The following is a 13620-nucleotide window of genomic DNA, read 5'->3' on the forward strand; positions in this document are numbered from 1 at the left end:
TCAAAAAGGAGAGGATACATTTCATAAATAAAAATAAATACACTGAAAAGTAAATTAAAACAAATAGATGAAATTTCACTTGTTCTCCAGTTATTAAAGTCATATGACAAAACTTTAAAACCAGATCATTTTTGTTTACACTTTGAGCGTGTTTTTAGCACCCGTACCAATTTATAATCAGTAATTAAATATTAAACAACTCTGCTTACTTCATCAAACATAAAGTCATCCACAGTTACTTCTCTGTAGTCATCGTCAACTTCATCAGTTTTAACAGCTGCCAGAGCACCGGCCAGTTTCTTTCGCAGACAGAAACCTTTCCAGAGTGCCTAAACAAAAATGTAAAGCATGTTATATGAGGCCATAGATCAAATCCAAATCCAAATTCTCTATGTTATCCCATTAGGAAGATAAAGCATTATAGGTCTTTTTTTGTAAAAGTGCAATGATCTGTTTTTTGAACTTTATGTGACATTTGAAACTACAAGACAAATTAAATATCAGCACATGTCTAGAGCTCAGAATACTCTCGAGGTTTGGCTCGAGTAAGCAGAATGGAATCCTAAAACTCCCTCAACTACAAACCAAGGTCAACTAATTAATTATTTGACAATTCCTTCAGGACCTACTATAAGCTTAAGGAAAGAAGATATACGAAAAAGAATTAAGTGTTAACTTTCACATTACTAAAAGCAAAAATAAAAACACACTTAAATAAATATTTCCACTGATTACACCTGACAACATATGTAGACATATCAGCAATTAACTTAGGCCAATCATTTTCACCTTCACTATCAATCTCTAGACTAAATGTTTTAAAAGATGGAATTTAATTTATGGGAGAAAGTTGTGAGGGGGGAAAAAAACAAAGAAAAAAACATCACCCCACACACACACACAAAAAAAGGAAGAAAGGCACTGCGAGAACCACTAATAAGAGAACAAATGATGGTTTTTAAGGAAGGTGAACACATAAAATCACTGGGTGGTTCTGAATTTGAGAAAGTTTCTAACTTTCTACCTTAATTTAATAATAAATTATTAAGGGCACTGGCGTTTGCTCCTCCCATACTGTATGATTATATACAAATGATACATAAATAATGATATGTTCTGGTGTATTAGTTGTAGCACGGAATATTATTAAATACTAATAGTAATGAAACCCTTAACTAGAAATTCAGTTGTCCTATTAGTTAGCTATACTGATTTACTACGTTTGGGACTATGTATTTGATTCTGGATCTTCTGAAAGTTCACTTTCAGAATCCAGGAGAAAAGAATTAACTGTTTCGTCCCCTGCTGCATATCTGTCTCATTTTGGAACCCAGATGAATGCCAATAACACACAATCTATATTTTAGAAAGAGATCTTGAAGTTCTTGTTTCTACATTAAAAAAAAAACAAATCAAAAGAGCAGAAAAAGCACATTTAAGAGTTTGTTTCAAGGCTAGGATGGCATTTTATTTACACCATAACACAAAGATACACAGAATTCTTAACACTAGCGAAGTGCCACTGAAATTCAGTGGAACTAAGTCAGTGCAAGTAGCCTGTTTAATCATAAGTACCAGTAACCAGTAATGTGAACTTGATTGTCTAAAGCAGGGGTGAATAATATGTGACCTTCTAGATGTTGCTGGACTAAATCGTCTACCATCCTTGACCACTGACTATGCTAGCTGGGGCTGGTGGAAGTTGGAGTCCAACAACAGCTAAAGGGTCATATGTTAGCCACCCCTAACCTAAAGCTTATACAAGTTAAGGGCAAAACTAAACATGATTTGATCTCCTAGTCTTTCTTTAAAAAACTTCAGTGGAAGCTGCCTTGTACCAAGTCAGGCCATTGGCCCATCTAGCTCAGTCTTTCCTACATTGCCTGACATTAGTTCTACTTACTGGAATCTTTCTGAGTCTTATTTGGAGATGTTGAGGATTGAACCCGATACCTTTTGCATGCAAAGCATGTGTTCTACCACTTAGCTATGCCCTACCCAAGATCAGATCAAAGGCCATTGAACCTAGCAAACTGTGTGCATCAGTGGTCAGTCAGATGCCTCTGGAAATTCAAAAACAGTGCACAAAGGCCTTGTCTCTTTGTAGCATGGGGTATTCATGTATTGTCTCTGAATATGAAGATACTATTTGGCTATCAGGGATGTGGCTTCCAGTCACTGTTTGAGTCCCACAACTCTTTAATTTAAACTTTTAATTTTTAAAAAAATAAGCCCTGTAGAAGAGATGAGGAGCACATGGCCCTCCAGATACCAGTACACTCCAGCTCAGCATAATCAATCAGCATAACCAAAGGTCAGGGATAATGGTAGTTGGATTCCCTGTATTAACTCTGCTGGAGAAAAAGAAGACAGGTATAGTATAATGATATGTTCTGGTGTATCTGAGTGATGTTTAGTCTTAGGATTTGGTTGTCCCCTAGGGAGAACCATCAAGGAGCATCCAACAAAGACTTGGGCTACATTTATCCATTATTAGAGCCACTGGCAGCAGGAGAGAGCTTCCCCAACTACCCATGTGCCTATAGTACATTCAAGATGAAATTGCGTATTTGTTTTCATGCATTTTAGAACCAAAGAAGGTTTGCTTGGGGATTGGCAATGCTAATGTCCAGTAATTGCTTCTATTTGCCTTTATGTTTCTCAGGCTACTTGGGGGTCCAAGTGGATGTGAGAGTGTCAGACATGCATTCTCAACAACTGCAGACTGACCTGAAGTATAGTAGCAGCTTTATGCTTGTCCATAAAATGATGATCTTTCTTGCAGCTGGCTATTTTTTTTTTTGTACAGAAGCTTCGCCAACAAGACTGGATTACGGTTGCTGCCACATGTTGCCTTGCATAGAAATGGATCTTTTTACGAACTCTATAGCCTCGCCAGTATGATTGGATAACTGTGGCTGCCAAGCTATAAGTATCAGAAAAATAACATATTGTACTCGGTAACTGTGACCTGTGCCAATGCTGTACATGATTTTGGAAGTTTTGACGAGCTTTTTAAAATTTTTGCTATTTACATGCTACACATAATCTAGAGGAAGACTAATCGATAAACTCCTAAAATAGAGCATTATGCTTTTTTAATCTAGGGAAACTGGGGCATAGCAAGAAAGAACAACAGTTGAGGAGGGTAAAATGACTGGCAAAACAAGTAAGAAAATATTTGGCCTAATCTTATGTGCTCCCTCCTGTGAGCAGAACTCTCTCTTAATTGGGGTGGGAGGGGGAAAACTGGTGGCAGAGGTTTCCTTCATGCAGAGATGTTAGAGCAAAAGGGGAGGATAAGGCAGAATTACTGGATTACTCCTAAGGCATTTTATTTTAACATTATTTTGTTCAGAGCTGTAATATGATCCATAATTGTTTTGTGAGGTTTCCATATAATTTAAGATAATAAGACTGGAATCTATGTGATGTCAGATATTGTAAATGGAAATTATTTATTAATTAGGAATAGACATCCATAGTCAAATGGCTGCAATATCAGTTTTGTGCTGCATAACTGGACTTATTCCCATAGGCATGGCTGTTTTTTGTGTATATAACATTTTTGCTTTTTCCAGAAATAGGGAAATTTAAGCCCCTTGGACATGTGCCTGTCAGTATGGTGGGTATTCTGTCTGCTTTATCACTTGAAAACTCAATTCTGTTACACTTCACATGTACATACTGAATTCCTCATACAGTATTTCAGGACAGACGTTATCACACATGGAGGTTTGGGTTTGTTACATCCATGTGATCACAATCCCAGGGGAAGCAAATGCTGAATTATGGTTTTCTATGCCACAATTAGGTCCCAAAATATTATTATTATTTATTAATTTATATACTGCTTAATGCCAATATGCCAGTGTTTAGTTAGATGACAAAAGGAAGCAAAATGACATGATTTCTCTTTGTCCAGGAATGAAATTTTACCAACTAGCTTAACTCTGGTAGTTTTGTATTATCAGACCTTGATACACTGAGAACACACACCTCACCATAATGGTACGGAGCATTACCAGAAAAGCAACAAAGAAGGCAGTCATAGAGACAAGCAGAGACCTTCAGGCTGAGAAGGAGAATGACTAATAGCACTACACTACAGTACTCTTATTATGTCATACATGTTAAATCTGCCAAAAAATAACTGCTTTTTAGAAAAAATGGCAGGATTCATGGCATCAGGCAAATTTACTATACATAGTAAATAATAGGTGATGTATTAGGGTTATTCGCACTACGCTAGAACCTAAGAGTATATATTTTTGTGAAAACGTTTTGGACAAAACATCAAATACACCAAATGCAAAGTACAAAATACTGACAAAATAGTCATAGAATCAGAAGCAAACTGTTTGGGTTTAATGCTGATTTGTCTCATAAGCTTATTGGGGATTTTTCTTGTAGGATGGTTTTATTGTTATGATTTTATTCTTATTTATTTTGTGCAATGCCTAAAGAATGGATTCTATGATGAAGAATAAATATAATCAACCCACTGCCAATTGGAAATCTGATAGTACAGTACAGAATCAGAGTTGGAAAAGCTTTCATATTTTATGTATTTTGTATTTTTCCAATGGTAATGGTTAAACCAGTTAATGATATTTAAGGACAAGTGACTCACAGTTCGATTGCACCAGATACAAAGAAATTAGCCAACTAAGAAAAATTGGACTTAATACCTTTGTAAATGTGCTTAATCTTGCAGTCTTACATTCGAGACATTATCCAGTTGGTTGAAAAACTGTTATTTTATCATAAGAAAAATCATAAAAACACTTTACTTATCATGTCCACTCTAAAACTTCATGTATGGCATATCTACTTGTAAGTATAGACATTTGTCTGAAGTGTTCAGCCACAGCATGACGCATGCAGACTCGCACACACCCCTCCCCAAATTTGCAAGTTCTTGTGTTCAGAGGCATATCGCAGACTCATTATAGCCACAAAATGGGAAACTTTAAAGTAGCCATAACATGGTAAATGGGTCTGTAATTTCACCCTACACAAAGGCACCAAGGCTACCCCCTTTTTACCACAAAGAACTCACAGATGACGTGCTACATGGCATCAACACAGATCTGTGTAAGCTGGGGAAAAAGCCTTGGTAAGACTCAATGTAACCACATCCTGCCTATCCCTATCCCTATCCCTAACCAAAACCAAAACTCACTGTTTTTTTAAACTGAACAGGTTTTATTTTGATAAACTCACAAGCAATGCAATTGTCTGACAACTAGATTAATGCATTAGGTTACTGTTTGGATATGTTTTTGATAATGGGATATTTGAGGCTTGGAATTTGTTGGCCAGATGATAAGTCTGTAAAATATTTACTTTGTTTAACTGTATATTAGCTATTTTGAAAATGATACCAAACTTGGCCCATTTCAGATACAATTATTGTGTACATTTAGCAGTTATAAAGGTAACCTGGGACAGAATAGATTGGAAGGAGGTTGATTTGAGGTGTATTGGTTAAAGAGCAACCTACAAACTAGAATGAGGAGATAGTTAAACATGATTCTGAAAGGGGCTTTAAATTCAGGTTTCTGATTTACAGGCAAACAGATCATATAGATATGCATATCTGTTATTGAATATATGTCACAAAGAATCACAAACGAATGTAGTTATGGAGGTATTCTTAGTAGGACAAGTCCATTCTATTATTCTGAAAGTTTGGGGAGATCATACTGAAATAGCTTAGTCTCTTAGGCACATCAGTTCTGCATAAGCAGCTAGATGATGATTTGTGCTGGTAAAATAGATATGAAAACCTTTCCTAAATATTTATTGGGTACTGGACCAAATGTATTTTATTATCAATTGAGGGGAAAATATATAAATAAACTGAGGGGAAAATGACTTTTGACCATCACTTTATAGAATTATGATTTCTGAAATTTCATCTGATATGTGGCACCAGGGATGCCATTGTCTGCATTAAGATTACACAGTGATATGATTATGTTTTCATAATAAAGTGGTTTGACATTTGGATCTTACTTTTGTGAATTGTCAAAAGATTGAAGATAATTTCCTCCATTACTTGCCGTGATTTGCTTGCAGAATTTGTTTCTCTTTGGACTGATTAATACATTGTTATCTTTGCTTTCCCCACTGTGGTTAAGGAAATATTGAATAGTATTTTTTTGTCTGTATTCTTGATTCTTTCCCATTCCAGGCACTGTCATGAAGGAGTTAACAGGCATAGTCTGAGCATAGCCAAGAGCAATCCATCTTTCAGACATGCTCAATGAGTCCTGCTTATTTTGTTTTACACCAGTGATAAAGAAGTTATTTTTCTCTATGTTGTTAATGGCTTCTTGGTTCAAATGATTTGTTGGTTTTTCTGGTTCCTCTCCTTCAGTAGTGTTTAGAACTCCATATTCATGTGCATAACGGTGCTCACTACTAAGCTTCATCAGCTTCTTAAGATACCAGCACTGGAGCTGTACAGCATCTGCAGAGAATTCACCTCTGGGTGGGTGGGGAAAATGTTAAAAAACATCTATCAGTTTTAGAGTAATAAGTCATCAAACTCCCCCCCCCTGTATCTTTTAGCCTTGCTGCTACAAGCTGAAATTGTCTGAACATGAGCAGATTCTGGTACTTGCAATAGCTTCAAAGTTTCATTTATAATCACACACAAATGACAATTTGGAACAATTTCTGTACAAGCTGAACATATGACCAGCTGAGGCACTTAACTGGGGCATTAGATACCAATTCTTTTGTTAGGGATTACAGCTATAAACAGAAACAAGTGAAGACCTGAGAAATTTCACAAATTTGAGCTTTCCAACAGAAATATATGGAATATTCTAATAAACAGGGCAGTGCCTATTCTATAATAGCCCACCCTGGAATCTGCTGGTGAAGGGTGGGTAATAAAAACAATACTAAAACTATAACACTGACAGACAAAACAACATGTATTTGGATTTTGAAATTGTGGGTTTTAAATGTGCACACAGTGCTAATTCACCAAAATGTCTGGAACATTGCCCAATTCATTTTTACAGAAACTCTATGTTGTTAAACTCAAGATCAATTTTTGGATGGTCTAAAAAGATATGTGTTACTGTCTCTATTTGCTCCCTACCCTGCAAAAAACAACCCACAATCATTTATTTACTTATAGTACAGTACTTTCTGTCTGAAGGAGCCACTGAGGTGCTTTACTAGTAAGAAACACAAATATTTTTAAAATATCCACTTAAATAACAGAAAAAACGTTTGGAAATCATGTAAAATATATAAGAGCAGCAGAAAAGAATAAACTAAAATAATTTTATATCTACGTCATATGCAAAGTAAATCAGTAGCAGCTTTGAGTTTCAAAAGCTTTCCTGCCAAACAGCAGTCAAATATTGGGCAGTCAGAATTCCTTCAGGAGAGAATTCCATAAATCTGGTGCCACAACCAAAAAGGCTGTCTCTCAGGGAATATGAAGTAGGGATTTATTCATTTACTTTGTCAAGATGAAGCATTAAGCAAATTCAGAATAATACAATTTGTTGTTATACAATCAATGTACAGGGTGGTATACAAAGTTTCATAAGCAAAAAAAAAAAGTACCAGTCCTTAAAGAGCTTATATTCTGGAACAGACAATGGGGAAGAACAATAGAGGAGGGGAAGGAAAGAAAGGGAAGGAATGGATTAATTTGAGAAGCAAATGCAGTTACACATGGGTGGTAGCATTATTCTAACTTCTAGAAAAATTAAAGAACCAACAAATAAAAAAGTATTGGAAACAATGTTCATTTTTGGGGGCACATGAATAAAGATGTGATTATACAGAACATTCTTGATTAAAGAAGGTTCTATGAAAAATAGATATGCAATCTCTTTATCTGATGTGTATTATTCTGCACAAGTCCAGCAATATAACTTAATAATGCATTTTAATGAACTTTCTTGCACTTTTATAACCTTTCATATTACCTAATCACTGCTGGAGTATATGGAATTGGATTTAACGGTCACAACTTCAGTGCCTTTGAACTTAAAGCAGGATTGGATCCCAATCATAATACTGCTATTAATGGGGAATTCTATATATCCACATATATATAATCATAAATATTAAGAAGGCACATTTCTTTTATAATCATAAGGAGTTAAATATTGAACTTCAGGCCTATTGGGGACCTGAGATTCAGGCTAACAGGGAACCCTGAATCTTAACATTTAATTCAGACCTGTAAGCAAGAAAACCTGTTGCAAAACAGCAGCGGTCATAGGGACCTTCTGTTTCTTTGCCAAGACCTGGCCAATGCAGAAAATTAATTACTTTATTGTTTGGAATCAAGGAGCGTTCAAATTGTGAGAGAAAGTTGTGATTGATGAAATTTCTAAAGCTTGATTCCTATGTATAGCGATAATGCCATCTAAAGGAGAAAGGTTTTACAGCATAATCAAAATGTTTTAATGAAGAGACTTAGTGAGATTTTAATAACGGTTTTAAAACAATCCAGTGAATTAAATTTACAACTTTATAAGTGTGTTTTCATAAAGAAAAAGGTACATCTGGAGTGGCCTGCTTGCCTGCCTCTATATTTCTGAGGCTGAAAGATACTAGTTAACCAGAGTCACCCTGTCTTCTCCTTTTCCTGTGTGGCTTCAAGATGAAGCTCAAATTTCTTAAATAATCCCCTCTCTTGAGCTATGTATTTTATAAGTGAGGAAATGGGATTTCTGAGAAAGTATAAGGACACAAGAACCCTTATGGCAAAGGAATAGAACTGGGGGTGCTCATACATTCCCAAACACCCTGAGTTGAGGCAGAACTTAACTCAAGGGAATTTGTCGAAATTTCTCTGGTGTACCTGAGTTAGCCTGACCCATCAGGAAACAATGGCATACGGAATGTACCAAGTATGCTTGAAAGCATATTCACAATAGTAACTGTTCCAACTAGAACCAAAATTCATTAGTCTTGAAGAGACAGCAGGACAATGGTAACATTTATGATATGGACAGAATCTTGGAATCACCACTGGAGTTAGCTAATGCTTTCTGATTGGTTTGGAATGATGTTATGTGGGCAAGGACTCATGAGATTGGTGAAATCATTGTCACATGCTGTACCTGTACTCTATAAAACAGCTTGCACACAGTGCCTCAGTGCAGTCCTTCCTGGATGTTCCTGGGAGGCTGACCCTGCATATAATTGTAAGAATAAAGGTCTACCTTTTGCTCCAAGCCTGTGTCTTCAATTTTATTCAAGGACACGCAGCCAAAGATCCCAAGGAGAAGAATTCTCCAACACTACAGCAACAGCCACCATGGATGGTTACTAATAGATGCATTTTTCTCAATTTAGGCCATACACAGGAAAGTTTGACTCTGACTCCCTTGTGCAGTATCCTATCCTATGTAAGAACCAGACTGATAGGATGTGGAATTGTTCCACTTATCTCTGCCTTCTAAGAATGGAGATAAGAAATGGGTGGGTTTGTCTATCAAACAGAGAAGAATTCTATAATGTGCCAGACATGGGATGTCACTTTGAAATGGAAGCCACATGGCTAAAATACCTTCATTGAATCAAGCTGTAAGAATTATTCTATAGTTTAGTAAATTTATTATAATTGTTTCTAAAGTTGTAAAAATCAATACAACAGAAAATATTATTTGAAAATAACATAAAGTTATAATTATATGGACTGATGCAATTTCAACTAGAAACATCCAAAACATGACAGGAGAAACTTTAATATATAGAATGTTTCATTAATCAGCATTTTTGTATCTGGCAACCACTTGTGCTGCCATCTCTACTTCTCATGGTGTTTCAGAATGCATTATGCTAGAAGTGAGTGATACAATAAAAGTGAATGCAAAACTGGTTTCACTCGAGTGAGTCTCCAGAATTACGAAAGCAGTTTTAGTGATTTCTAACCTTTTTTTTACTGTTTTATGACTGCAAAATACCAGTCTATTGGAGGCTGGAAATAACTTTCAGGTAATTTTATGATATGAAATACTAATGTCTTTGAAGAGCATGATTCTCATCACCATTCAAGAAAAAGAGTAGAGATAATGTTGTACCCTAGAATTTAATCTTAATATAGATACACCTCAACATTATTTCTCTCATATATAAAGAAGATTTTTTATGTGGACTCAATCATTTTTTATTATCTCTGTGGAACCTGAAGGAAATTTTAAAGTTGAATTGTTTAGTATAGTGTTTTTTTAACTTGAAATATGAGATTATCTGTGCTGAATATTTCACAAAGAACATTTTAAAATAGTTTTTTTTAAAAAATGATAATAAATATTACATGAAGAAAAGTAAAAGCTGTGAGAAATAAATATTAAGGTAGCTTCAAGTAATTCTATATAAATTTATATATGCATTAATATCATTATTGTTCCATTCTAGTTTGCAAAAGGTCTGAAACTCCATAAAGAGTTTTAATGTTTATATTTCTTCAGTTATATTTCCTTTTATAAGCTTTTATGTCATTTTCATCTGTTTAAACTATGATTGCTTAAAAGGGCTTCAACTTCCATTAGCGTCTTTTATTTCCAGGCATCTGTACAAGAGCCTGTTGAAAGCCAAAACTCTGAAACGGAAGTACATTTTAGCATAGCTACTTACAACTAACTGTCAAAAGATTAACTGACAGACATTTATTAGAACAGAGTAATTAATTTTTTTAAAAGCACATAATTCTTAAACATGGGTAGGCATAGTGAATTTGAAAGCAGAAACAACACAATTTAATTGAGCTGTATGGAACATGGATTAGAAACCTAGCAATGATTACCTCTGGCAGTTTACATACTTGAGGTCATACCTACAGGGCCTCGTAACTTAGTGAAATGTCAAACAGACAAGAAGCTTGCTTAGGTTAATGCTATTCATTGGGAATGGTGCATTAAGGCTGCAATCCTATGCACTATTAGCTGGAACCAACTCTGTTGCATGCTGTGGGGGCTTACTTCAATTAAACAGGATCATTCTGCATATCCCTTAATTTACAGAAGGTAGATATAGATTTAGACATATATAGACAGTTTTTTTTGTGTGTAATATAAATCAGTTGGAATACCTAAAAATGACACAAATAAAGCAAAATTATCTACCACACAGTGCTTGTTAGAAACATCATATGCATCTGGGTTCAGAAGGAGTCTTAGTATTACAGTAAGAATAGAATCACCTCAGAATTGTATGCTATTTTCCTGTTGCCAGATTACCATTTGAAAAAACATCACTTAACTGAAATTCTGCATAGTACCTTGTCTTTATAAGAAGCAGCACTCTAGAGCAAGAAAGCAGAGATTTAACAAGAATTGCTAAAGTCTTCTAAGTACACACTTTCCGGCTTTGTTTTATAGCATTTAATATAAGAACTCTAGTGCTTCTGCTGAGCAAAGGCAGACAATTGAGGCTCATTTCAGATATTTAATCCACATGGCCAGGCATGATAGGAAAGTGGTTACTGGTGGGAGCACATCAGCTCTTCACACCTACAAATGACCACTTATGCAAAGATATGGCCTTGGATTAGAATCATTTCCATAGGAATATCTGTCTGCAATAGTAGATTAATATCCTTGCAATGCAAAATAGAGGCATGAAACTACTGATACATTAGGGTCCCACTCATATGGCGGGTTACATTCCGAACCCCTGCTGTAAAGCGGAACTCATTGAATAGAATGGCACGCAATGCCCGAAACCCGCTGTAAAAGCGGAACAAGTGCCGTATGAGTGGGGCTTTAGTCTAATTGTGTCTGATTGAGACCGCTGTATTAGCGAATTGCTGTAAAGTGAAGTGCCGTAAAGCGGTGCCCTACTGTATATTCCTTTCTTCTGATGACAGTGGGTGTGACCCAGCTACAATTAAGTTATTTTAAGGCCCATTAAATTTCATGGGAGAGCAAAGCATGCGATTAATTTAAAAGCCTTATTAATGGTGTATGTGTGTATGAGTGAAAAAGAATGGGGAAGAAAAGAAACCAATAATCAGATCACATATATGTGTTAGATTTCTTTACTACAAAAAGCAAAGCATACTTTGGTCCACGAAACCTTGAGGAAGGGGTAAATTCATCCAGTAAGTGCTGAGACTCCATGTATTGTTCTTTTTTCAAAAGGTGTCAGAAAGTATGAATTAATTAAAAGTCAAAGAAAAACTGAAATGGGTATTTTAGCAACTTTTCACCTTAGTGTGATTCTAATGTACTTCATATTCTTAGAGTAATATGTAGTCTGGGAGCACAGAAAAGGACATAAAAATAGGAAAAATCAGAAATGTATTCATTATACTTACATTAACCTGGTTGTGGCTTTTTTGCTGACTAAGTCAATTTTGTGAATCTGAGCTTGACAAAATGCTGCAAAACTTCCTGGCTCTGCTTTTTTGTTGTTTTTTTCACCTGGGATTTCTGCATCAGAATTTATGTTTTCATCATTAAGTATTTTCAAATTGGGAAGAATTTTAAATAAGGAACACCTTTAAAAATGAGAAAACATAATGTTAGTGCTAAAATAGTTACAGTTTATACGGGGCGGTATATAAATGTAATAAATAAATAAATAAATAATCTTTGGAGATTTCTGCTTTATAATTAAGAGAGTGTACTCTATTTAGAGACTGGGCATACATTACATTTCTAAGCGTAAGAAATTCAGAAAGGTTGCAATCCCTCAGACTTAATCCACATGCGTAGATGAAAGGATTCCTTTCCATTGTTCACTATGGAAGTAAAGGAGTCCATGTGTTCACAAAGACTGTATGCTTGGGATATCCACTGCCTGCCTGGCAGCAGAAAATCAGTCTTCTGGATTACAGCCTAAACATATATCTATTTTAATTTAGGGTTTTCATGGTAAGCAGTATTCAGAGGTGGGTTATCATTGCCTTCCTCAGAGACTGAGAGGCAGTGACTAGCCCTAGGTCACCCAGTGAGCTTCATGGCTGTGTGGGGATTTGAACCCGGTCTCCCAGGTTGTAGTTCTAGAATAGGTAAAACTGACCATGGGGAGAGAGGAGGGGGAAGGGGGGAATTGGAAGGGGATGGGTGGGGTGAAGGAAGGGAGAGAGAAGGGGGAAGAAGGAGGGAGGAGGAGAGGAAGGCAGGTTTGATCATTTGCATGCTTTTGATTTCAGTGGGATTTACTCCCGTGCAATCATGCATAGGATAGGTGAAACTGACCTGGGGGAGGGGCAGGGGGAAGAGGAGGGCAGGTACAGAAGGGGAGGGGAGGAGATTGAGTAGGTGGGCACTGGGCAGAGGGGAAGCCCCTTTCCTTTCTAAAAGGAAAACATTGTGAACAGTATCATTCTTTTGCAGGGTTTCCCCCACCTTTTTATTCTACAGCAGGTACATGTAGCATCCCACCCAAATTTAAAGCAAAGCTGTTTCCCTGGCTACATCCACCCCAGACTGTTATTTCACTTTAGGCAGTCATGGCTTCTCCCAAAGAATCCTGGGAAGTGTAGTTAGTGAAGGGTGCTGAGAGTTGTAAGAAGTTGCTAGGGGTCTGTCTTTTCTTTCTCTCTTTTTACACTTTGAACTCTTGATTCTCTCTGACTGTTTTGTGTATTGTAATTTAGACGGTTGTTAAGCAAGCGTTTCT

The 13620-nt window shown here is 36.2% G+C and overlaps 1 protein-coding gene across 4 annotated transcripts in view; it reads right to left on the reverse strand.

Annotated features, from left to right (window-relative positions):
• Positions 1-13620, reverse strand: part of LRRIQ1 (leucine rich repeats and IQ motif containing 1) — a 157636-nt gene that overhangs the window by 66540 nt on the left and 77476 nt on the right. For 3 of the 4 annotated variants that reach the window (XM_061639640.1, XM_061639639.1, XM_061639641.1), the window contains exons 15-18: positions 12311-12493; positions 6022-6495; positions 2731-2926; positions 210-329 (exon numbers count right to left, since the gene is read on the reverse strand). In XM_061639640.1, coding sequence (XP_061495624.1) covers positions 210-329; positions 2731-2926; positions 6022-6495; positions 12311-12493 — 973 coding nt within the window. Of the gene's footprint in view, positions 1-162; positions 330-2730; positions 2927-6021; positions 6496-12310; positions 12494-13620 lie in introns of those variants that run through there. The other variant, XM_061639642.1, reaches the window with a different exon arrangement.

This window comes from Rhineura floridana, chromosome 8 (genome assembly GCF_030035675.1).
Source record: "Rhineura floridana isolate rRhiFlo1 chromosome 8, rRhiFlo1.hap2, whole genome shotgun sequence".
In the NCBI taxonomy this organism is placed as follows: domain Eukaryota; kingdom Metazoa; phylum Chordata; class Lepidosauria; order Squamata; family Rhineuridae; genus Rhineura; species Rhineura floridana.